This window comes from Dipodomys merriami, unplaced genomic scaffold, assembly GCF_024711535.1.
Source record: "Dipodomys merriami isolate MVZ:Mamm:240054 unplaced genomic scaffold, mDipMer1.0.p SCAF_1778, whole genome shotgun sequence".
In the NCBI taxonomy this organism is placed as follows: Eukaryota; Metazoa; Chordata; class Mammalia; order Rodentia; family Heteromyidae; genus Dipodomys; species Dipodomys merriami.
This window is the reverse complement of record NW_027203135.1, coordinates 57,537-82,371: the sequence shown is the minus strand read 5'-3', so window position 1 is coordinate 82,371 and position 24,835 is coordinate 57,537. Positions and strand designations below refer to the sequence as shown.

Genomic DNA, 24,835 nt, shown 5'->3' with positions numbered 1-24,835 from the left:
TGGGCACTGTCTCTCAGCTCTTCAGCTCAAGGCGAGCGCTCTACCACTTTGAGCCACAGTGCCACTTCTGCTTTTTTTCTGCTTATGTGGTACTGAGGAATCGAACCCAGGACCTCACATATGCAAGGCAAGCACTCTACCCCTGAGCCACTTTCCCAGCCCTCCCTGGTTATTATTATTATTATTATTATTATTATTATTATTATTATTATTATTATAGATGGGATCACACAAAACTTTTCTGCCCAGACTGGCTTGGCTATGATCCTCCAGATCTCAGCCAGCCTAAGTAGCCAGGATTACAGGCGTGAGTCACCGGCGTCCAGCTTTGTGCTTGTGAGATTCATCTGAGCGGTTGTTTGCCGTTGGGGGAGTTTCTTGGTTCTCTCTGTTGTATGGAAAGCCAGGGCGTGGCGATGCCAACCGTCTTCCCTTTATGGCTCACCTTGAGTGAGGCGACCAAAAATAGCTCGCTATGAGTGTCCAATGCCATCTAAGATTCAGGTCCATTTTCTCCACGGATGGAAGAATTAAAGGGCAGGCAAGTGGTTAAAGCAGACAGAGCAGGTTTGATTTGAAAGCAGAAGAAACAGTGAAAGAAACAGCAAAATGGATAACCTTGTTGCCTCCCCCTCTGGGTGTGCTCCTGCTCTGATTGGCTGAGGGAGTGTGGGAATGGTGGGTGTTCTTCTGCTCTGATTGGCCAAGGGGTGGGTATGCTTCTGCTCTGATTGGTTGAGGGGTAGGTGGCAGATGTATTTCTGCTCTGATTGGCCAAGGGGCTGGTGTGCTTCTGCTCTGACTGGTTGAGGGGTGGGTGGGAATGGCAGATGTGCTCCTACTCTGATTGGCTGAGGGAGTGTGGGAATGTCAGGCATACTCCTACTCTGATTGGCTGGAAGGCTGTGGGCATGGCAGGTGTGCTCCATCTGATTGGCCGAGGGGCAAGTGTGCTACTGTTCTGATTGGCCGAGGGGTGGGTGGGAATGGCAGGTGTGTTCCTGCTCTGATTGGCCAAGGGGGAGTGGGAATGGCGGTTGTGTGCCTGCTGTGATTGGCCGAGGGGATGGGAGAAAGTCTATTGATTGGTTCTCCATCTCCACCTGCATTTTGTGGCGCCATTCCTCCTCCCCCGCCCCCAGGATTCATATGTCTTGTTAATTCATCCCCTCCCACTGAAGCGCCCAGGCTGGATTTGAACCTCCATCCTAGGATGACAGGTGTGAGCCACTGCCACCAATGTGAGCTGCCCATTTTGATTTTTTTCTTTCTTTTTATTTCCATTATTATTGTTGTTGTTGTTGTTGTTATTGTCAGTCATGGGGCTTGAACTCAGCACTGGGCGCTGTCCCTCAGCTCTTCAGCTCAAGGCACGTGCTCTACCACTTGAGCCACAGCACCACTTCCTGTTTCCTGGTGGATCATTGGAGATTAAGAGTCTCAGGGACTTTCCTGCCCAGGGTGGCTTTGAACTGTGATCCTCAGATCTCCGCCTCTTGAGTAGCTGGGATGACAGGCATGAGCCACTGATGCCCAGCTCCCATTGTGGTTTTCATGGGTATTTTTCCCCCCACTATGGTCTATTGGCCATTGAAACTATTGGCCATGTGCTTTTCATTTAGTTCAATGAGTATTGTTCTAGATTTCTCTCTCTCCTGTTTCTCACTCAATGCGTTGCTTTGGAGCCACCCCCGTGGTGTGCAATGAGACCCCCCCTATGTGTGTGTGTGTGTGTGTGTATGTGTATGCGCCAGTACTGGGACTCGAACTCAGAGAACTCAAGGCTGGTGCTCTTCCACTTGAGCCACACCTCCACTCCCTGCTTTTTGCTCCCTACTTTGGAGAATCTCCCGGATTTGTCTGATCAGGTTGGCTTTAAACTGTGATCCTCCTCAGATCTCAGCCTTTTGAGTAGCGTGGATGACAGCCCCAGAAGGGATTCCCCCTTCTGGGCCTTGGGGGGCTGGGGGGGGGGACAGAGGGAATCTTCTAGTCTCTTCCTCCTCCCATCTCCACCCCCCAGTCCAAGACAGACCCAACTCCATCTCTAGCCCAAGGCTGCCCCTCCCTCAAGACACTCGGCTACCATCTGCTGGACAAGGGAGGAAATGCAGTCATCAGAGGGACAGAGGGAGTAAAATTTAAGATTTGACTCTTGGAGTTTCTGTGAGCTTCCAGTCCTGGGATTTGAACTCAGGACCTGTGGCCAGGTTCACTCAAGGCTGGCATTCTACCACTTAAGCACCACCCCCTGCTTCCAACCTGTTGGTTCATTGGAGATCAGAGTCTCATGGACTTTCCTGCCTGGGCTGGTTTTGAACCCTGATCCTCAGACCTCTGCCCTTTGAGTAGCTGGGATGACAGTCATGAGACCCCCGGGTCTCTCCCTACTCTTCTCCTCCCTAGCATGAACAGCTTCTTTCAAATACAAACATCCGGGGAGGTGAGGGAAGATTGGCGATGAGTCTTCAGAGCTGTGAAGAATTGAGTCCTGCCGTTTGCACGCTAAACTGGGAGATTGCTATGTGCCTCAGTGTCCCCCATATCTAAAGCTGAGCAAGCATGTCACCTCAGGGCCCCCGTCCCTGCCCCCTGGGAAGGCTGCCTTCCCCGGCTCTGTAATCAACTGTCATCCCAGCCAATCAGGAGGCTGAGATCCAAGGATCGTGGTTCAAAGCCAGCTCTCGGGCAGGAAAACCTATGAGACTACTTTTATCTCCAATGATCCACCAGAAAACCAGAAGTGGCCTGTGGCTCAAGTGGTAGAGTGCTCACCTTGAGCTGAAATGCTGAGGGACAGCGCCCAGGCCCAGAGTTCAAGCCCCAGGACTGACAATAAAAAAAAAAGCCAGAAGTGGCGCTGTGGCTCAAGCGGTAGATCACCAGCCTTGGGCAAAAGAAGCTCAGAGACAGTGCCCAGCCCCTGAGTTCAAACCCCAGGAATTCTTTTTTTTTTCAATTAATTATTTTTTAATGTGCTACCAAGGATTCGAACCCAGGGCCTCATGTATGCTAGGCAAGCACTCTATCACTCAGCCACCTTCCCAGCCCAAGACGCAGGGATTCTTATCTCCAACGAGCCAGCAAAATGCCAGCAGTGGAGGTCTGGCTTGAGTGGTAGAACACCAGGTGTGAGAAAAAAAAAAAAAGAGCAAAGCTCAGGGACAATGCCCAGGCCCTGAGTTCAAATCCCAGGTATCAGAACACACACACACACACACACACACACACACACACACACACACACACACACACACACACACACACACACACACACACACACACAGAATTTTAGGTATTTTTCCACCTGTCTCTAGCACCCCCTACAGGCTCCCAAGAAAAATGCATGAGCCAAAGAGCCCATCTGGATCCGAGAATTCAGAGAACATTTCCTCCCCTTCCCTCCCTCTCCCCAAGTCAATATTTAAGACCTGGAAGGTGTGTGTGTGTGTGTGTAAAACACCTGCTCACAATAGCAGCTGGAACTGGTTTCTCTAGGGAACTCTTAGAGAACAGAGGACCTATGTCTTGCTGTGGCTCTGTGGAGACTCTGGCCTTCTGTTCCCTCCTCCCAGGCGGGGAACCCCGGCTTCCCAGAGGGCACAGAGGCCTGGGGAGCGGCTGGAGAGATTGACTTCTTAGCACTTGGTTTTTGATTTTTGGGGGCCGGTCGTGGGACTTGAACTCAGGGCCTGGGCACTGTCCCTGATCTGCTTTTGCTCAGGGCTAGTGCTCTACCAACGTTGAGCCATATATTTGGCACTACTTCCGGTTTTCTGGTGGTTCACGGGAGAGTCTCACAGGGACTTTCCTGCCCAGGCTGGCTTCGAACTGCAATCCTCTAGATCTCAGCCTCCTGAGTAGCTGGGATGACAGGCGTGAGACCCTGGGGCCCGGCTTTTCTTCTTAATTTTTAAGTAAATGAATAAACTCTGGTGCTACTTTTGGTGGTACCTGGTGTGAACTCAGGGCTAAGCTGGTACTCTACCACTTGAGCCACACCTCCATTACTATTTTGCTTTAGTTGTCTTTCAGATGGGGTCCTGTGGTTTGGGGGGGGGGTTATGTGGGGCAGGCTTGGATTTCAGCCTCCCTATCACAGCCTCTTGTGTAGCAAACTGTCCTTTTTATCCTTCATTCCCCCTTCTCCAGTCCCTCCCTCCCTTCCTTCCATTTCCTCCTCCTCCTCCTCCTCCTCCTCCTCTTCTTCCACCTCCTCCTCCTCCTTCTCCTCCTCCTCTTCCTCCACCTCCTCTTCCTCCTCCTCCTCCTCCTCCTCTTCCTCCTCCTCCTCTTCCCTTCCTTCCTCCTCCTCCTCCTCCTTCTTCATCTTCTCCTTCCTTCCTTCTTTCTTTTCCCTTTTCTTGTGCCAGTCCTGGGTCTTGAACTCAAGGCCCGGGTGGTATCTCTTATCGTTTTCACTCAAGGCTAGTGCTCTACCACTTGAGCCACAGTTTCAGCTTCAGATTTTTGTTTTCCTGGTTCATTGGAGATAAGAGTCTCACAAACTTTCCTGCCTGGGCTGGCTTTGAACTGTGATCCTCAGATCTCAGCCTCCTGAGTAGCCGGGATGACAGGCGGGAGCCACCGGTGCCTGGCTGGACGTTTTGGTCTTTGTTGGTGACACTCTCTTGGCAGTGAGATGGCTCTTGAATGGCTCTTCTGATAAGAACGAGTTCAAGGGCTCCCACTTGGCCTTTTCGCCAGCAAGGGACTTTTTGTCACATATTAAAGGGAATGCATTTATTAAAGGGAATGTATTCAAGGGAATGGAAAGAGTCTGTCGGTTGGCAAATATTCCTATTGCAGTTTCTCAGGAAAGGGCCAGAAAGTAAACGCTGGAGCCTTTTGTGAGCCACAACTGTGATCTCTCTCTCCCCCATTATTCTCGACTCTTTTGCTTACCAGACAGGAGTGGTAAGGAGGCGGGTGCCATGGCGGGTGCCCAGCTACTCAGGGGGCTGAGCTCCGGAGGATCAAGGTTGGAAGCCTACTGGGGCAGGAAAGTCCACAAAGACACCAAAAGGCTGAATCGGAGGTGTGGCTCAAGGAGTAGAGCACCCAGGCTTGAGTGAAAAAGGCTCAGGGAGAGGAGGGATGTGATTACACAAATTAGCTTGGTCTGTCTGTCTGTCTGTCTGTCTCTGAGCTCTCATTTCCTGTCTGGCCCCACGGCTCACTCCCCTCCCCCCCCCATCTCCACACTGTTGTCAAGCAATACCATCTTCCTATGCCATGCTATAGGGCTCCATGATTCACATGAACCCCTTTGCTCTCTACCTTTCTCAGCACCAGGTATTTTGTTATAGGAAGAACAGAAGCAACCAAGATGCTGCTATGTCCAATCTCTGTGTCATACGCTCTCTTGTTGGTGTTGGTGTTGTATGTACTGGTCCCAGGGCTTGAACTCAGGGCCTGGGCACTGTCCCTGAGCTCTTTTTGCTCAAGGCTGGCGCTCTACCACTTGGAGCCATCCATATGGCGCCACTTCCAGTTTTCTGGTGGTTTATTGGAGATAAGAGTCTCATGAACTTTCCTGCCCCGGGCTGGCTTTGAACCACAATCCTCTAGATCTCAGCTTCCTGAGTTGCTAGGATGACAGGCGTGAGCCACCAGCATTTAGTTTCTCCCATTCAGAGCTCTGAGAGTTATTACTTTCCATTTTGGCCGAATACTTGATGTTTGTTAGAATGTAAAATGATGCAGGCCTGACCAATGTGGGAGGGTTATTTCATTGTGGCTTTAATTTGCATATTTCCCTGATTACTAATTAGGTTGTTCACCCTTTAAAAATGTTTATTAGTTATTCAGATTTCTTCTTTTGTGAAGTGCCTCTTCAACTCTCCTGCTAATTTTCTATTGTGTTGTCTGTTTTGTACTGATTTATAAAAGTTCATAAAGAATTCTTTGAATATGAGACCTTTGTTCGATATAAAAGCATTTATTTTTATTTTTTTTTAGTACCAGGGATTCAATTCTTATACATGCTAAACAAGCACTCTATTTGTGAACTGCTTTTCTCGTGAAGTTATCTCTATTTTACTTTCATTGTTGTACAAAAGTACAGTTTTAAGAAGATATACCATTTGTCCAATTAGTCTACTGTTTCTAGATACTGGATTGTTACTGATCTGAGTCACTTGTGATGTCCATAAGAAATAGAGAGCTCCTATGCATTTTAAGCACTTGTTTTTGCTCTATACATTGCTTTTTTTTTTTATTCTAGTGGCATTACATTTTTTTTGTTGGTCCATGTCAGTTGGGAGGGCTTGAACTTAGGGCCCAGGTGCTGTGTCCCTGAGCTCTTTCTGCTCAAGTCTGGCACTCTACCACTTTGAGCAAGAAGGCCACTTCCGGTTTTTGAGTAGATCATTGGCTGTTTAGTTTGTTTCTTTTTTTTTTTTTTTTTAATAGTTTTTACTTCTCTTTTTGCCCAGGGATTAAAGGCCAAAGCCAGCTCTGGCAGAAGTGTGGTAGAAAAGTTTGTAAGACTCTTTATCTGCAGGTAACCAGCAAAAATAAAATCAAAGCCAGAAGTAGAGGTATGACTCAAATTGTAGTCTTGAGGTGAAAAAGCTAAGTAAGACCCAGACACTGGTGGCTCACGCCTGTCATCCTAGCTACTCAGGAGGCTGAAATCTGGAGGATTGAGGTCTGAAGCCAACCGGGGCAGGAAAATCCATGACACTCTTATCTCCAATGAACCACCAGAAAACCGGAAGTGGTGCCATATTTATGGCTCAAAGTGGTAGAGTGCCAGCCTTGAGTATAAAGAGCTCAAGGACAGTGCCTAAGCCCTGAGTTCAAGCTCCAGGTCTGGTGTGTGCACACGCATACACACATACACACAAGAAAACAAAATGGTACTTTAATAACAAGCCCTGGTCTTGATCTGTCTTTGAAAATATGAATTTTAATGGCGATTTCAAAGGCTTTCATGACAGAGACCACAAGTGTTCATCCACTGCAGCTGAAGAAGTTAATCAGGAGCTTTTCAACATGCAGTCATGCAAAAATCCTAACTAAACATGGCCGCCTCCAGAAGTAGCTTTCCAAGAAGACAATGCTTGACCTTCCCACAAGGTCATTGCCATGCTTTTTTGGGAAGTTTCCAGTCCTGAGAAGTTTGTGTTGGAAGTCAAAGTTCTGGTCCTAGTCCCTTCGCCCCTCCACCTTCACCAAACCAATGAAGAGATTTTTTTTTTAACCTGAAAAGTAGGGCATAACCTTATTGTATTTATTCATTTCTTTTTGCCTACATGTTTTCTAGTCATTTAATTAAATAAATAAAGGCATTTAACTTTTACTTATTTATTCTGAGGGCTTGAACTCAGGGCCCTGGGCACTGTCCTGGACCTTCTTTTGCCCAAGGTTGGAGCTCTATCCCCTTTAGTCACAGCGCCACTTCCAGAGTTTTGGTGGTTCATGGGAGATCAGCGTCTCCTTCTCCTGGCTTTGAACCTCAGACCTCAGATCTCGGCCTTCTAAGTAGCTAGGATGACAGGTGTGAGCCACCACCAGGGACCCGGCCCATTACCTGTTATTCTAATTCATCATGAGTATCCTATTGGAGATCAAAATCTAGACTTGGATCTCTTGTTGGCATGAGGGCTTTTTGTTGTTGTTTTTGGTCCTGGGACTTGAACTCTGGGCCTGGGCACTGTCCCTGAGCTTTTGTACTCAAGGTTGGAGCTCTTTCACTCTGAGCCATCTATGGCACTACTTCCAGTTTCTGGTGGTTCATGGGAGATGAGCGTCTCATGGTTTTCCTGCCCCAGGGCTGGCTCTGAACCATGATCCTCAGGTCTCAGCCTCCTGAGTAGCTGAGATGACCGGCGTGAGCCACAAGTAGCCCAGCCTATTATCTGTTATTCTAATTCATCATGGATATCACATTGGAGATAAAAATCTAGGCTTCCGACTCTTGTCACCATGAGGGATTTTGGTCGCAGGCGGCCAGGGGTTCTGGATCGCTGGACCAAGGAACGGATGGCTCTATCCAGGCCGGAAGCCTCTTGCTAGGGCTGAGGGGAAGTCACTTCTAGTTCATTCTGTACTGAGCTGGATGTGCTACCACCAGCTCTGTCACTCAGGCCTCTGGTGACACTGTCATAGGATGGTGGGAAGGACGTGGCCGATGTGGTGGCGGATTTGTCGGGGAGCTCACAAGCACCCTGGGTCATGAAGGCAGCGTCGTGTTCACCCGAGGGCGACGGGCCCCCCTCTGGGTTCTTGGGTGCGTGTGACGTGCGGGAGATGACGGAGGATCGGTGCCGTACGTAGTTCCGGTATGCTTTTTGGATCACAGTGGCCGAGATGTCTTCTTGCTTCCACCGAAGGGTGGTGGCAATGGGCTCGTAGGATGCTTTCGAGAGGTTGGTGGCCATGAACTTCTCCTCCATGGTGGCCTTCAGGGAGTCCAACTCCCCGGACTCGCCCAGCACGTGCTTGGTGAAGGCGAAGAGGATGTCTAAGCAGTGGATCTTATCTCCGGGGACTAAAGGCAGGTTCATCTGGAGTAAGATATTCTGATTGGGCTTGGGGATTCGCAGAGGGCCGGAGAGGGTGTCTGCAAAATCAGAGAGGACGGAAAAGGCAATGAACTGCGTGGCCTCGGGGTCGAACTTCTCCCAGATCTCATAGAACATGTCGAAGTCGTCCTCGCCCAGCGGCTCGGTGCTCTCCTCCGTGGCCACGTTGAAATTCTCCAGGATGACGGCGATGTACATGTTGACCACGATGAGGAAGGAGATGATGATGTAGGTGGTGAAGAAGACGATGCCCACGGCCGGGCTCCCACAGTCCCCATGGGAGCCACAGCTGTTGGGCACGTGGGGGTCGCAGTAGGGAGGCCCGGTGTTGAGGATGGGGCTGAGGAGGCCGTCCCAGCCGGCCGAGGTGGTGATCTGGAAAAGGCACAACATGCTGTTGGCGAACGTCTGGAAGTTAAACATGTCGTCGATGCCCGCTTCCCTCCGGACGTTGGGGAAGGAGGCCATGCCGAAGATGGAGTAGATGAACATGACGAGGAAGAGCAGCAGGCCGATGTTGAAGAGGGCCGGGAGGGACATCATGAGGGCGAAGAGCAGGGTGCGGATGCCCTTGGCGGCCCGGATGAGCCGGAGGATGCGGCCGATGCGGGCCAGGCGGATGACACGCAAGAGCGTGGGGGAGAAGTAGTTTTCAATGGAGGTGAGAATGGCAGAGAACAGCAGACCTAGAAAGAAGGAGACAAGGCAACCCCATCAGTCCCTGGCTGTGATCACATTTCCTTACCCTGATCTCCCCGCCCCCCGCTTTTTTTTTTTGGTGCATGCTGGTTCTGGGATTTGAACTCAGGGCCTGAAAGCTGTCCGTGAGCCTTTCCCCTTCGAGGGTGGTGCTCTACCACTTGAGTCACACCTCCACTTGCGGCATTTTGCTCGTTAATTTTAGATAAGAGTGTCCTCAGAGCTCAGCCTCCTGAGTGGCTAGGATGACAGGTGTGAGCCACCCATGCTGGACCCTTATTTTGGTCAATCTACAATGTGCGCATGTACGGGCAACAGCACTGTGACCGCCATTCACATTTACAACAGTCCCATGTTCCTCAGTAAACAGCCCCCTCTTATGTTCTACTGCCCAGGGTGGTTGGAAATGATTATCGTCTACTTCACATAACCACAGTGCTTTATTCCTGATAGGACACCCACCCTGGCTTTTTGTTTGCTTGTTTTTGCCGAAGACAGGCATGCCTGTTTCTCCATCTTGGCTTCTGTGCTTGAGGAAGGCCAGGATTTCCTTATGACCCATCTCCACACTTCCTACTGTGAAGATTGACACCGTTCCCCGCACACATTCCCTTGGCCCCCTCCCCCCCTAGATAATTATACACAGCCGGGTCTTAATTATAAGAGGGGGCCTAGAAATGGAGCCACATGGCAGCTAAAGCAAGATGGCTTTGAATGGCCAGCTGGCTGAATAATGGCTTTAATTGGTTTCTTTCATTCCCAGCTGTGTTTGAATTGGGGGGCCAGGGCCAAGCGAGGGGCTTTTCAGGGTCAGTCACAGCCTTTCACCCTAATGATGAAAAAAAAAAGGCTGGAAAGATAAAGAACGTCTATGTTCCGGTGGAATTTTTACTTATTGATTTATTTTGCCAGTTCTGGGTCTTGAACTCAAGGCCTGGGCACTGTCCCTGAGCTTCTTTGTGCTCAAGGCTGGCGCTCTTCCATTTGGAGCCATACATGATACCACTTCTGGTTTTCTGTGATTCATTGGAGAGAAGATTCTCATCGTCTTTCCTGCCCCCAGCTGGCTTCGAACTGTGATCCTCAGATCTCAGCCTCTTGAGTAGCTGGGATGACAGACATGAGCCACTGGCACATGGCTGCAGAAATCTTTTAAGATACTTTTTGGAGGTCGCGAAGAATAGGCTCTTCTTTTAAAAACACACACACACACACACACACACACACACACACACAGAACTAGGAGGAGTAGCTCATACCCATTCTCCTAGCTACCCAAGAGGCTAAGAGCTGAGGGTCACAGATTGAAATCAGCCTGGGCAAGAAAGTCAGTGAGACTTTAATTTCCAATTAAGCATCCCCAAAAGTCAGAAGTGGAGCTGTGGTTCCAGTGGTAGGTGACCACAAAAGCTTAGGGACCATGCCCAGGCATTGAGTTCAAGCCTTCAGGGCTGGCACAAAAAAAGAAAGAGAGAGTTAGGTCAGACACCTAACTCTTCTGCCTAGCTACTGAGGAGGCTGAGATCTGAGGACCGACAGTTCAAAGCCAGCTTGGGCAGACAAATGTCAAGCCACTCTTATCTCCAATGAACTAGCCCAAAGCTGGAAGGGAAGTGTGGCTGGAGTGGAGGAGCGCCAGCCTTGAGTTAAGAAAAGTGCCAAGGGCCCTGAGTTCGAGCCCCACTACCGGCACATAGGAAAAGGAGACTTGGCTGGCCCTCTAGTGTTGGTAGAGCAGCCAGAGACTCCCTCCAGTGAGGCCACCAGGCCTGTCTCTCTTCCTTACTCCCGATGGAGAGCAGAACGACGATGAGGTCGAACACGTTCCAGCCGTTGGTGAAGTAATACTGCCGCAAAGCAAACATTTTCAGGACGCACTCGGCCGCAAACACCGCCACGAAGAACTGGTTGATCCTGCCCAGGATCCGGGTCTTCTCCTCACTCTGGTCGTCCGTCTCCACCATCATGGTCACCATGTTGAGGCAGATGAGCGCCATGATGCTCACGTCGAACGCCTGCTTGGTCACCACGTCGAAGGCGAAGGCTTGGTACTTGTTCTAGGGAGAGGAGGTTGGAGTGGAGGTCAGGGCCTCCCAGATATCTGGAGTGCTCAGAAGGCCACACGTCCGAAAAAGCCGAGCTGGCCCCCCCAGGAGTCGCTCGGATTCCTCCTTTCTCCTTTCCTGTCTGCTCCATGTTTGGGAAGAAGCCACAGCCCAGCCACCAGCATCTCACTTTCAACTAATGGATGAATTAACAAATCAATCCACTAACGAACAAACTAATGGACCAATTAACCCACCAGTCAACCCACGACTTGACAGATCAACCAATCAATCCACCAATTAACTAATCAACCCACAAATTAAGCTACCAATTAATTAATTAACCCACCAATTAACTAATCCCTCAATCGACTAATTCATCGATCAATTAACTAACCAATCCAGTAATGAGTCAACTAGCTAATGAATCCATCCTCTAATCAAATAATCAATTGTTAATCAATTAATTAATAAATGATTAATCAATTAGTGGGTTCATCAATTAGTCCATTAATGAACTAATTAAGCCATCAGTGGGTTCATCTATGAATCCACTAATTAATTGATTAATGAATTAATTAGTTAGTGGCTGTTGTACTTTAGAACCTTTCCCCCACCCTGTTTTTTTTGCTCTGTGTGTGTGTGTGTGTGTGTGTGTGTGTGTGTGTGTATGTGTGTGTCACCAGTCCTGAGATTTCCACTCGTATCTCACTCTAGCTAGGCTTTTTTCACTCAAAGCAAGCGCTCTACCACTTGAGCCACAGCGCCACTTCCAGTTTTCTGGTGGTTCATGGGAAATAAGAGTCTCACAGACTTTCCTGCCTGAGACTGGCTTTGAACCATGATTCTCAGATCTCAGCCTCCTGAGGAGCTAAGATGACAGGCATGAGCCATTAGTGCCTGGCAGAAAACTTCTTTTAAAAAAAGAATTACACAAATGTTTCATTCTTCTCTTGGGACCTAGTCATCCATATAATCTGCTTCTACTCTTGGACTTACACCCTAAAATTGCTGTAGATCCTACCACTCCCCCAAACTGAAGCATGTAGTGGAGCAACTACCACCTCAAAAGACCTGCAATGCTTCTTATAAACTTTTCCATTCTTGAACCCCACTTCAAACTCAACCCCGATCTCCTCCCCTCGGCCAGATCTTCCCCCTTTCCAGTCCAGGCCTAAGGTGCATGCTTCTAGAAGGAAAATGAGGGGTGGGGGCTGGGGGGGGACTCACCAGGGGCCGAGGAATGGGTTTCTGGGGTTTTTTGGATCCCAGCTTTTTCATGGCATTATAATATTTCTTCTGTTCCTCTGTCATGAAGATATCCTGGCCCCCTAGGTATGAGAGGACACATGGCTGTTATTAGAGCTTAAGAATCATTTTAACCTTCTTTCTCCCACTCCCCCCTCCTAAAAAATAATAATAAAAATGTTACACCAAGCCTAGGAGCATGGAGAATCTTGCCCAGGTGTTAACAATCAATGACAGGGCAGTGGCCATGTTGGATTGGTCTTGACCATCTGGGATTGGCTCTCTGCTTGGATCTCTTTATAAAGCAAAGTGGGCTTTTAATTTCCTAGGAGCTCAGAGAGGCTGCCTAGATGGTAGGATGGACCAGGGAAAAGATTTATGAGTAGGACTCAAGGAGAAGATACACACCCTACTGGGTGCATCCATCAACCTAGCTACGCAGAAGGCTGAGATATAGAGGATTATGGTTCCAAACCAGCCTGGGCAGGAAAGTCGGTGAGACTCCTATCTCCAACGAACCACCAGAAAACCAGAAGTGGAGCTATCGCTCAAAGTGGTAGAGTGCTAGCCTTGAGTAAAAGAGCTCAGGGACAGTGCCCAGGCTCTGAGTTCAAGCCCCAGGATGGACATGTGTGCATGCACAAACACATGCACAAACCACACACACATACACACACACACACACACACACACACACACACACACACACACACACACACACACACACAGGTACATGCTCCACTTATCTTTTTCTTCTGTTGATTGAAGTTGTCGATGATGACCCCAACAAAGAGATTCAGTGTGAAGAAGCCACCAAAGATGATGAAGATGACGAAGTACAAATACATATACACATTGTACTCCCACGAGGGCTGGCTGTCCACCTGGGACCATAGAAGGATGAACACAGGGAGAAGGTGGGTAGGTAGGAAACTGATGTTAAAGACCAGGCAAGTTGCCAAGGCACCCATGGCTCACACCTGTCATCCCAGCTACTTAGGAGGCTGAGATCTGGAGGACTGTAGTTCAAAGCCAGCCCAGGGCAGGAAAATCCATGAGACTCTCATCTCCAATGAGCCACACAAAAACTGGAAGTGGCGCTGTGGCTCAAGTGGTAGAGCGCCAGCCGAGCAAAAGAAGCACAGGGACAGCGCCCAGACCATGAGTTCAAGCCCCACGACCGAGCAAAATAAATAATAAAAATAGGAATAAAAAGTAAAGAAAAGCAGACAGACATTTTGGCAGCGGAAGGCAGGTGACTGGTCCCTGTGTTCATTCTAGCTCAGGTGCAGAATAACACAGGTTGGACAGACAGAGAGAAGGTGGGATGCAGGTACGGTGAACAAAGACTCACATCCCGAGAATCAACGGCTGCATACATGATGTCCATCCACCCTTTGAAAGTTGCCTGGAGACAAGGAACAGAGAACACTCAGGGCCCATAGCCATCCATACTGGACCTTCCATGGGTGCTCATGGCAAGGAGACCGGAGGAGGACTGGGTGAGCTGGTTTGTACCTCATGCAGAAGGAAAGCCGCCCCAATGTGGCTCATGCCTAGGTAACTCAGGAGGTTGAGATCTGGAGGATCGTGGTTCAGGTAAGGGGCCACCAAAAAATATTGGAGGGAAGTAGTGTTGTGGTTCAAAGGGTAGAGCACCAGCCTTGATTGACAGAAGGCTTAAGGGCAAGGTGCTGAGGCCCTGAGTTTGAGCCCCAGACGGGCACATGAAACAAACGGAGCAGAATAGAATGTTATTAAAGATATGGAACTTTCTAGAATATGGCAAGGAGTGGGGCACCTAGATATTTAGCTGTGGAATGAACTGCAAACAAAGGCATTTGGTGCTTGATTAAGTCTCTCTTCTTTCTTTCTTGCCTTCCTTCCTTCCCTCCTTCCTTCCTTCCCTCCTTCCCTCCTTCCTTCCTTCCTTCTTTCCTTCCTTCCTTCCTCCCTCCCTCCCTCCTTCCTTCCTTCCTTCCTTCCTTCCCTCCCTCCTTCCTTCCTTCCTTCCTTCCTTCCTTCCTTCCTTCCTTCCCTCCTTCCTTCCCTCCTTCCTTCCCTCCTTCCTTCTTTCCTTCCTTCCTTCCTCCTTCCCTCCCTCCTTCCTTCCTTCCTTCCTTCCTTCCCTCCTTCCCTCCTTCCTTCCTTCCCTCCTTCCTTCCTTCCCTCCTTCCTTTTTTCCTTCCTTCTTTCCTTCCTTCCTCCTTCCCTCCCTCCTTCCTTCCTTCCTTCCTTCCCTCCCTCCCTCCTTCCCTCCCTCCTTCCTTCCTTCCTTCCTTCCTTCCTTCCTTCCTTCCTTCCTTCCTTCCTTTCTTCCTTCCTTCCCTCCCTCCTTTCTTCCTTCCCTCTTTTGCCAGTCCTGGGGCTTGAACTCATGGCCTGCATGCCATCCCTGAGCTTCTTTTGCTCGGCCGGCGCTCTACCACTTGAGCCACAGCGCCACTTCTGGTTTTCTGGTGGTTTCTTTGGAAATGACAGTCTTACAGACTTTCCTGCCCCGGCTGGCTTTGAACCACAATCCTCCAGATCGCAGCCTCCCGAGTAGCTCAGGCGACTGGTGCCAGCCTTGTCTCCTGTTGGTGCGGTTATCTCAGTGTAGCCCCTGTGACACCACACTCTCCAGCGAGATTGCCTAGCTAAGTTGTGCTGCCTGTAGTCCTGGAGATGGACCTCAGCTCTCATGCAGTGCTGGCCCTGTGGGTGAGTATCAGGGCTCTCCACCCATTGCAGGGCCCAGGAAGAGATCCAGCGGCCACCTGGGCGACTCACCACCTGTAGGAGTGCGAGATAGCCCATGGCTACATTGTCAAAGTTGACCTTCACGTTGACCCAGAACAAGTGGCCGGTGTCGTTCTTTTCCCGACAATCGGACAGGTTGTCCACCGTCGACAGATTCACCAGCAAGAATCCATTGTCCGTCTGCTTGACGCAGCGGCCGAACTTGCCCGCGAACAGGTTCACGCCCATGATGCTGAAGATGAGCCAAAAGATGAGGCAGACGAGCAGGACGTTCATGATGGAGGGGATGGCACCCACCAGCGCGTCGACCACCACCTAAGGGGGGAGATGGAGAAAACCACCTGCAGCCTCACATGTACCACCCCTGCCACGTGCCGTGCCTCACACCTGTCAACCCAGTGACACTGGAGGCTGAGATCTGGAGGATCACAGTTCCAAGCCAGCCCGGGGGGGGGGGGGACAAGGAGAGTCAGCGAGACTCTGATCTCCCATGAACCAGCAAAATGCCAGAAGTAGAGCGGTGGCTCAAGTGGTAGAGCATCAGCCTTGAGGGAATAAAAGAAATCGAAGCAGGAAGGGAAGGCCCTGAGTTCAAATTCCAGTGCTGGTGTGTGTGCAGCATGCATGCGTGCACACACACATGCAGAAGTGCATTTGTGCTCATGGAAAGATGGAGAACTCAATGTGTTCTTTTTTTGGGGAGGGGTCCAGTCGTGGGGCCTGAACTCTGGGCCTGGGCGCTGTCCCTCAGCTCTTCAGCTCAAGGCGAGCGCTCTACCACTTGAGCCACCTTCCCAGCACTCAAGGTGTTCTTGATGATGAAAATGGGAGTCAGCGCTCAGGAGACCGAGACACAAGATACCCAGGATGGTGAAGATGAGGATGGAACCCCAGCTAGTTGGCAACATCAGGAAGCAGCAAGGCTGAGACTAGGTGAGGTGAAAAACTCTCATCTCCAACAAGCCAGCAAAAAAACACCAGAAGTGCCGCTGTGGCTCAAGTGGGAGAGCGCCAGCCTTGAGCACCAAAGCTCAGGGACAGCGCCTAGGTCTTGGGTTCAAACCCCAGGTCTGGCACACACTGAGGTGCTAAAGGTTGCCAAGCAGAGAAGGTATAAGACGGGTCTTACCCGCATGCCCTCAAATCGAGACAGAGCCCGCAAGGGCCGCAGGGCACGGAGAGTCCTCAGGGCCTTGATGGACTGAACATCGGATTCTAAGATCTTCGCTATGAGGCTCACGAGTGAGATCTGGGGGCAGGCAGAGAACACAGGCACAGGATTCAAGAAACAGCCCAGGGAAAGGAAGAGACCCCTTCACTCCGCTCCAATTTCTATCTCTTTTTGTTTTCTTTTTGTCATTCCTGGGGCTTGAATTCAGGGCCTGGGCGCTGTCCCTGAGCTTCTTTTGCGCAAGGCTGGCGCTCTACCACTTGAGCCACAGCTCTACTTCTGGTTTTCTGATGGTTGGTTGGAGATGAGAGTCTCATGGACTTCCCTGCCCAGGCTGGCTTTGAACCACAATCCTCAGATCTCAGCCTCCTGAGTAACTAGCATGACAGGTACTGGCTTGCCTTCCTTCCTTCCTTCCTTCCTTCCTTCCTTCCCTCCTTTCTTACTTCCTTCCTTCCTTCCCTCCTTTCTTCCTTCCTTCCTTCCTTCCCTCCTTCCTTCCTTCCCTCCTTCCCTCCTTCCTTCCTTCCCTCCTTCCTTCCTTCCCTCCTTCCCTCCTTCCCTCCTTCCTTCCTTCCCTCCTTCCTTCCTTCTCTCCTTCCTTCCTTCCTTCCTTCTCTCCTTCCTTCCTTCTTTCTTTCTTAATATTTTCAAGGGTGACATTGTCTACAAAGAAATGTACTCTTTCCCTGACTCATATAACTGTTACCCCTCTGTACATCACCTTTAACATAACAATAAAATTATATATATAAACCCTTAAGGATCTTCCTGGACACTAAACACAGTCATTAAACTAGGTGCTGGTGATTCACACCTGTCATCCCAGCTACTCAGGAGGCTGAGATCTGAGGATCATGGTTCAAAGCCAGCCCAGCAGAAAAGTCCATGAGACTCCTATCTCCAATGAACCACCAGAAAACCAGAAGTGGCGCTATGGTTCAAGTGGTAAAGCACCAGCCTTGAGCAAAAGAAGCTCAGGGACAGTGCCCAGGCCCTGAGTTCAAGCCCCATGAGCAACAAAAATATAAAATAAAATAAAACAAATCCAGTCATACATCAACAATGGCGACCCAGTGGAGCTGCTCTACCCAGAGCCACTCACATTAACAATGAGAAAATCCAGCCAGCACCACGCATTGGTGAAATATTTCTTAAAGCCATAGGCCACCCATTTGAGCAGCATCTCAAACACGAAGATGAAGGTGAACATGCGGTCCGTGTATTCCAATAAAGCCTTCACCACCGGCTTCTGGTCCAGGTGGCAGTCTTCAAAGGCCTGGAGGACAGAGGAGAGAGGAGCGAGCTGTCTTGACTGATGGACAGACAGATGGACAGATGGACACTCGAAGCCAGGAGCCCCCTCCAGCTCTGCCTGCAGTTTTGGGGAGAGTGTCTCTATCGTGTGTGTGTGCACCAGTATTAGGGCTTGAACTCAAGGCCTGGGTGTTGTCTTTTAGCTCTTACTGAAGGCTGGTGCTCTACCATATGAGCCAAAAGTTTATGTCCAGCATTTTGGTGGTTAATTGGAGGTAAGAGTCTCATGGACTTTTCTGCCTGGGCTGGCTTTAAACCTAGATCTTCAAATCTCAGCTTCCTGAGTAGCTAGGATTACAGGCATGAGCCACTGGCACCCAGCTTCCAGGTATACACACGATTATATAGATATATATACACATACTATTATATAGCTATAAATATAATACATAATATATAAACATAGTTACATATCTATATGTATGTGCCAGCTAAGAGCTGAGCCCATTCTAGGTAGATACATAGATATAATGTATCCAATAATAATATAATATATAGCTAATATATGTGTTATATATGAATATACATGTATAGTATAGACAGATATCTAATAATGTATATCTAATCTATGTATTATATAGGTAGATACATACCTAATAATATTTTATAATATATATCTGTGGGGGCTGGGAAGGTGGCTCAGTGGTAGAGCGCTTGCCTTGCATGCATGAGGCCCTGGGTTCGATTCCTCAGCACCACATAAGCAAAAAGAAAAATGCCGGAAGTGGTGCTGTGGCTCAAGTGGTAGAGCGCTAGCCTTGAGCTGAAAAGCTGAGGGACAGCGCCCAGGCCCAGAGTTCAGGCCCAATGACCAGACCCCCAAAAAAAATTAAAAAAGAAAAATATATAATTTAAATATATATATATCTGTGTTATATATTAATATATCCATATTATAGACAGATATATGAATAACATATATTCATATAACTATGTAAATATATGTTCTAATATATAATATAAAATACATCACATCTATATCCAATACTCTGTATATCAATAAGAAAGCAAGCAAGAAGATATTCTTGAATGTTTTTCCACATGAGTTTCTGTGGCATGCTAGGCAAAGGGATGATATTTTTAATTTTTTGTTTCCTTTACCTTTTTCTATCATTTCGAAGGCTTTTTATGTTTTGCCTCTGATTTTGGTCAAGGGAAAGTTCATATTATTATTATTAAAAGCACTCAAAAGCATAGAGAAGACTAAATTCAGTGCAAGTCTGTTAGGCTCTCTGGAGGGCAGCGGCTGTGCAGGACCCGAGTGTCCACCTGGGAGAGGGGCAGGGGAGGGGGGACAGCCAGGCCCAAGGGGGACAGGGCTCGAGGGGACAGCAAGGCCCAGGGGAGGTTTGCGTGGGGAGGGAGGCAGCGGCAGGGCCGTGCCAGGCCGGGCTGCGGAGCGGATGGGAGTAGTTGGGAGCAGACCCAGGCTGCCCTTCCTGGCCTGCGTGGAGCACGGCGGGCCTGGGCCTCAGGGCGAGCCCGCTGCTCCGGCCCCGGCCTCCATGCGCGGATCCTGGAGGTTTGCATTGGGAGGGAGGTGGCGGGGCCCGCGCCAAGAGCGGAGCGGATGGGAGTAGTTGGGAGCAGACCCAGGCTGCCCTTCCTGGCCTGCGTGGAGCACGGCGGGCCTGGGCCTCAGGGCGAGCCCGCTGCTCCGGCCCCGGCCTCCATGTGTGGATCCAGGAGGCTTGCACTGGGAGGGAGGTGGCAGGGCCGTGCCAGGCCTCACCAGGGCCCCGCTGCTGAGCAGGATCATGAAGATGATGAAGCTCTCGAACCAGCTGTGCTCCACGATGTGGAAGCAGGTTCTGCGCACCTGCCAGGCCCACGGGCAGCGGGCGGGGTCTGCGGGGAGGCCCGGGCAGCAGCGCCGCACACAGCCTGCAGGGAGAGGTGAGGAGAGTCAGTTCCTGAGTGCGCACACGTGTGTGCATGTGTGTGTGTGCACGTGAACCTGTGTGTGCTGGTCCTGGGTCTTAAGAGTCAGTTCCTCTGTGTGTGTGTGTGTGTGTGTGTGTGTGCGCACGTGTGTGTATGTGTGCCAGATCTGGGGCTTGAACTCAGGACCTGGGGGCTGTCCCTGAGCTCTTTTGCTCAAGGCTGGCACTATACCACTTGCGCCACAGCGCCACTTTGGATTTTTGTGGTTCATTGGAGGTAAGACTCTCGCACCGGGCTGGCTTTGAACTAGGATCCTCAGGTCTCAGCCTCCTGGACAGCTGGGATGACAGGCTGCACCGTGCAGAGCGATATTCTCTTGAGATCTTTTCTGTTTTAATTTTCTTTTTCCACTCCAGCCCTGCCAGGAAATCACCCAGCAGGGAGATTCCTTCTGGGAATAGAGAAGAATGACCTCCTGCCACTGCCCTTCCCACTCACACCAGTCATGGGGCTCAGGCGGCGCACACCTGTTAGTTACCCCAGCCACTCAGGAGGCTGAGAGCTGAGGATCCAGCCGGGGCAGGAAAATCTGTGAGACTTTGATCTCCAATGAACCACCAGAAGACCGGAAGTATGCCTCAAGTGGCACTGTGGCTCAGGTGCCAGCCTTGAGCACAAGAGCTCAGGGACAGTGCCCAGGCCCTGAGTTCAAGCCCCAGGATGGACAAACACACACACACTAAAGAGCTCAAGGACAGTTCAGGCCTCAGGACCAGCACATGCATACATGCACACACGCATACACACACACCAGGACTGGGACACACAATACACACGCTCATGAACACATACACACAAATTCACAGTGAGGGTTCTGGCCAGGGATGCTGAGGACAGAGGTCTAATGTGTCCATCTTCCATGGCCGTGAACCTCGGAGCGGCACTGGGTTGGGATGCCTTTAACCCCTGGGCCTAGGCCTGAGGTTTGACTGCCTGGCCACAGAGGCGTGCACCGACCTGAAGCCGGGCACAGGTGTGCCCACACCACGCATGTGAGACCTGCAGTGGCCTCCTCTACCTTCCGGGAAGCAGTCCTCCGGCTTCTGCAGGTCGTTGGCCAGCTCCGGAATCTTCCTCAGGATCTCCTCAGGGTCCACACAGTCCACCGTGCTCCCCTCCGAGCTGCTCACATCATCCGCCTCCTGTGGGTCAGAGCCTGGCATCAGGGGGCACGAGCTGTGGGCAGGTGTGAGGATGGGGGGCTGGGGAGGGGAGACAGGCCTGGACCCCCCCCAAGATCACAGGGTACTGGGCGGGGGGGGGGCACACGCCTGTCATCCTAGCTACAAGGAAGGCTGAGATCGGGAGGATCGTGGTTCAAAGCCAGCCCGGGCAGGACAAATCCAAGAGACTCTGATCTCCCGTGGATCACCTCAAAGAAAGTGAGGGTGTGGCTTGAGGGAGTAGAGTACCAATGCTGAGCAGAGAAGCTGAGTGAGAGCCCAAGGCTCCTGGGGGAGAGAAGAGGGAGGAAGAGGAAGAAGAGAAAGAGAAGAAGAAGGGGAGGAAGAGAAAGAGCAGGAGAAGAGGAGGAAGAGGAAGAGGAAGGAGGAAGAAGAAAAGGGGGAGGAGGAGGGGGAGGAGGAAGGGGAGGAAGTGGGACCCATATCCTCAGGTCCCAGGCCTGGGACACCGCACTTCTGCTTTGGGGGACCCCTCACCCGGGCTGGGCCCGGAGGGAAGCCCCGGCAGGTGAGCTGAGGCCCTGTGATTACACCCATTAAAGACAAGCTCAGGCTCTTGTGTGTGTGAACATTTAACAGGCGCTGGTGCCCTGGGTCGGGCCTGGCTCCTCCGGCCAGCCGCAGCCCGTTAATGTTTCCAGAAGAACGTCAATTAGGCGTGCAAGCCACTCTTCTGTGAATAAACCCCAGGGCTGGGCTTAATGGATGCAAATGGCAGAGTGGGTCCCCATCGGTCACCAATAGACAATTCCCAGCCTGCCCGAGGGACCACGGTCAGGAAACAACAACAACAACAGTAACAATAGAAAACAACTCACAAGACAACCACCAGGGACTGTGTCCTGCAAACACGGAGGAGGGAGGAAGAGAATATACAAGAAACACAACCGTGATGGGTGGCAGCCAGGTGTGGTAGGTCAAGCTTGTAATCCCAGCGATTTGGGAGGCAGAAAACTGAGACAGGATGGGGGGGGGGTCACAGTGATTCCCAGGCTAGCCTAAAGGAGGGAGAATTCAGGAGAGACTCTCTACCTCAACCACTAGCTGGGTTCCAGCCACGCAGGCCTAGCCAAGGAGTAAGACCCCATATTCAAGCCAAGTTGAGCACCAGCACCTCACGCCTGTCATCCTAGCGACTCAGGAGGCTGAGATCTGAGGATCACAGTTCAAAGCCAGCCTGGGGCAGGAAAGTCCGTGAGACTCTGATCTCCAATGAACCACCAGAAATTCAGAAGTGGCGCTGTGGCTCAAGTGGTAGAGTGCCCACCTTGAGCGGAAGAGCTGAGGGACAGCGCCCAGGCCCTGAGTTCAAGGAGACGGGCCTCCTGCACCCAAGGGTGGTGGGCGTCCCTGTGGCCTTCGTCTCCCTCACAGCCCGTGGCTGGCCAGGGCTGGGCTTGCAAGGCAGTGGTGGGTGGACAGGTGGGAGCTGGCATTTCTCACACAGGAGGACCCAGATAATTCCGGGAATGGATGGTGTCTGCCTTATCTCTGGCCCTTCACGCCAGCTCCGCACACTCCAGGGGCCGGGTGTCAAGTGAAATTCTGACCCGTCATGGAATCTCACAGAGCCACCAGAGAGAATAACATTACGTCATCTGCAGGGAACTGGACGGACCTAGCACAAGTGGTGTGAGGAGAGGTCAGCCAGGCTCAGAGAGACACCCGGCACCATGTCCTCTCTCCTACGGGGCACAGAAATGGGCGAGGGGTGAACAGAGGCAGCCCTGGTCTTCACTGGACAGGATGTGGAGAATGATCTCTATACCTTGTGGGTGGGGACATGGTCCAAGAGGAAATGTGCTTGTTTCCTGACTTCTGGGACTGTCACCCCGCTGTCCATTACTTTATAATAGCAATAAGAGAAACTAAAAAAAATTAAATCGATTACAGTGGCTAGAAAAGATAGTACACTTTTTGGGTCGGTCCCGGGACTTGAACTCAGGACCTGGGAGCTGTCCCTGATCAGGCTCTTTGGGCTCAAGGCAGGTGCTCTACCTCTTGAGCCACACCTCCACATCTGGGATTTGGGTTAGAAGGAATGGATTTTCCCATCTCGGACTGGATTTGAATGGAGATCCTGCCATCTCGGCCTCCCGAACGGCTGGTATTACAGGCGTGAGCTACTGGGCCCAACACCCACTGTGGCTGTACAGGCAAAGAAGCAAAGGCTCAGAGAGGCTGGGGAACTGGCTCCAGGACCCACAGCTGGAGGAGGGTCTGTCAATGTTGTATGGAACATTGGGAGGGTGAGGCTACTTGGTTGGGTTTTAGTCTGGAATATTCTGTCTGGGGTCCATGCTTTATTGTCCAACCCACTTACCTCAGCAGGGACCTGAGGAACAGCCTTGTCTGTCCATTTGCCCCCCAGGAATGGGCCGAGATCCTCAAAGGATGACCCAGATCCTGGGCTCCTACAGGCCAGGTGGTCCTCTTGGCTCCCAAATTGCTGCTGTTGCTCCTGCCAGTGAGAGAGAGTCCCAGCTTAGGTGTCTGAGCCAATTGGAGCTGGTCACTTCCAGAGCTGAGGAGCTTTTGCACAAGACTAGAGCTAAGGATCTTATTTATGCAACTCATCAGACATACACACACACACACACACACACACACACACACACACACATCTATATATAATTTGCATGAAATAAGCATGAAGACTCCCCAACGAGGTAATAAATTAGTGTTTAACACCTAGCTCCATGACTTCAATGCTGTGTGACCAGAGGCAAATTATTTAATCTCTCTGAACATTTTTCCCTGACTGCAAAAATTGAGAAGGAAAGGTTGACTTCACTGTTGTTCAATAAGCATATATGCGTGTTATAGGCTTATGCATATATTATATATTTATAATATATGACCACATGTAATTATTGGATATATAATTATAATTATCATATGTAATAGAATATTTCAATCATGAATTAGTAAATAATTATAATTAGTAAATTATTATATTAGTATTATATTACATTAGTATATTACATTAGTATATTATATTATTATTATTATTATATTATATTATATTATATTATTATATTACATTAGTAAATAATTATAATTGCTATATATAACTGAATACATATTTATATTTAATTATGTATAATAGTTACATATAATATATAATTTATGTCCATAAATATGTATATATTAAATTATGTAAATAAATTACATATTATATATAAAATATATAATATATAATGTATGCATATAATTATATGTAACATAATATATGTAACAATATAATATATACTTAGATGATATAATTTATATAATTTTCTAATGTAGATCTACATTAGAAAATTATATAAATTATATCATCTAAGTATATTATATTTATATATATTTATATAATATATATTATATAACCATAATATAATTATGGTTATAATTAATCATAATTATATAATTAACTATAATTAAAAGTATATAAATGTATTTAATTTATAAATTATATATCATATATTATATATCATATATTATATTGTATATTATATATCATATATTATATAATAAACTTATGTACCCTGAAATGCTTATATATTTGCATGGTCATATAATTACCTATATGTATGCAATTATATATAATAAATAGTTCTGGAATTACATTTATATATAATATTTCTGGAATTACATGTAGCCACATATAATTTTTAAAATTATCTTTAAGTCATTGCATGGAAGGGGCCTCAGTTCAACATGTCGGGGTACAAGGCAATATGCCTTTGGTCAGTGTCCCCCCTTCCACCCTCCTCCACCCCTCAAATTACCCAGCTCCATGTGGACACTGACCATCAGCACCGCCCTCACCCACCCTCCCGGGACCCCCTCCTGACACCACCCATGTCTGCTTCCTTCTGCCTTGCGTTAACCTGCCAGTGTCCAGAGGGACGGTGTGACCCCAGTTCCCACTGCCCTGCATACACCCCACGGCCACGGCCCCATAGATTACGA

The 24,835-nt window shown here is 49.5% G+C and overlaps 1 protein-coding gene across 1 annotated transcript in view; it reads right to left on the bottom strand.

Moving 5' to 3' along the window:
* Positions 1 to 6,908: 6,908 nt before the first annotated feature.
* Positions 6,909 to 24,835, bottom strand: part of Scn10a (sodium voltage-gated channel alpha subunit 10) — a 40,056-nt gene continuing 22,129 nt past the window's right edge. Inside the window, exons 17-27 of the mRNA XM_070026431.1 lie at positions 23,205 to 23,342; positions 20,716 to 20,839; positions 19,486 to 19,637; positions 17,542 to 17,715; positions 16,395 to 16,514; positions 15,296 to 15,580; positions 13,878 to 13,931; positions 13,270 to 13,407; positions 12,506 to 12,610; positions 11,017 to 11,287; positions 6,909 to 9,217 (exon numbers count right to left, since the gene is read on the bottom strand). Of these exons, the coding sequence (XP_069882532.1) occupies positions 8,019 to 9,217; positions 11,017 to 11,287; positions 12,506 to 12,610; positions 13,270 to 13,407; positions 13,878 to 13,931; positions 15,296 to 15,580; positions 16,395 to 16,514; positions 17,542 to 17,715; positions 19,486 to 19,637; positions 20,716 to 20,839; positions 23,205 to 23,342 (2,760 nt within the window). The 3' untranslated portion in view covers positions 6,909 to 8,018. The remainder of the gene's footprint in view (positions 9,218 to 11,016; positions 11,288 to 12,505; positions 12,611 to 13,269; positions 13,408 to 13,877; positions 13,932 to 15,295; positions 15,581 to 16,394; positions 16,515 to 17,541; positions 17,716 to 19,485; positions 19,638 to 20,715; positions 20,840 to 23,204; positions 23,343 to 24,835) is intronic.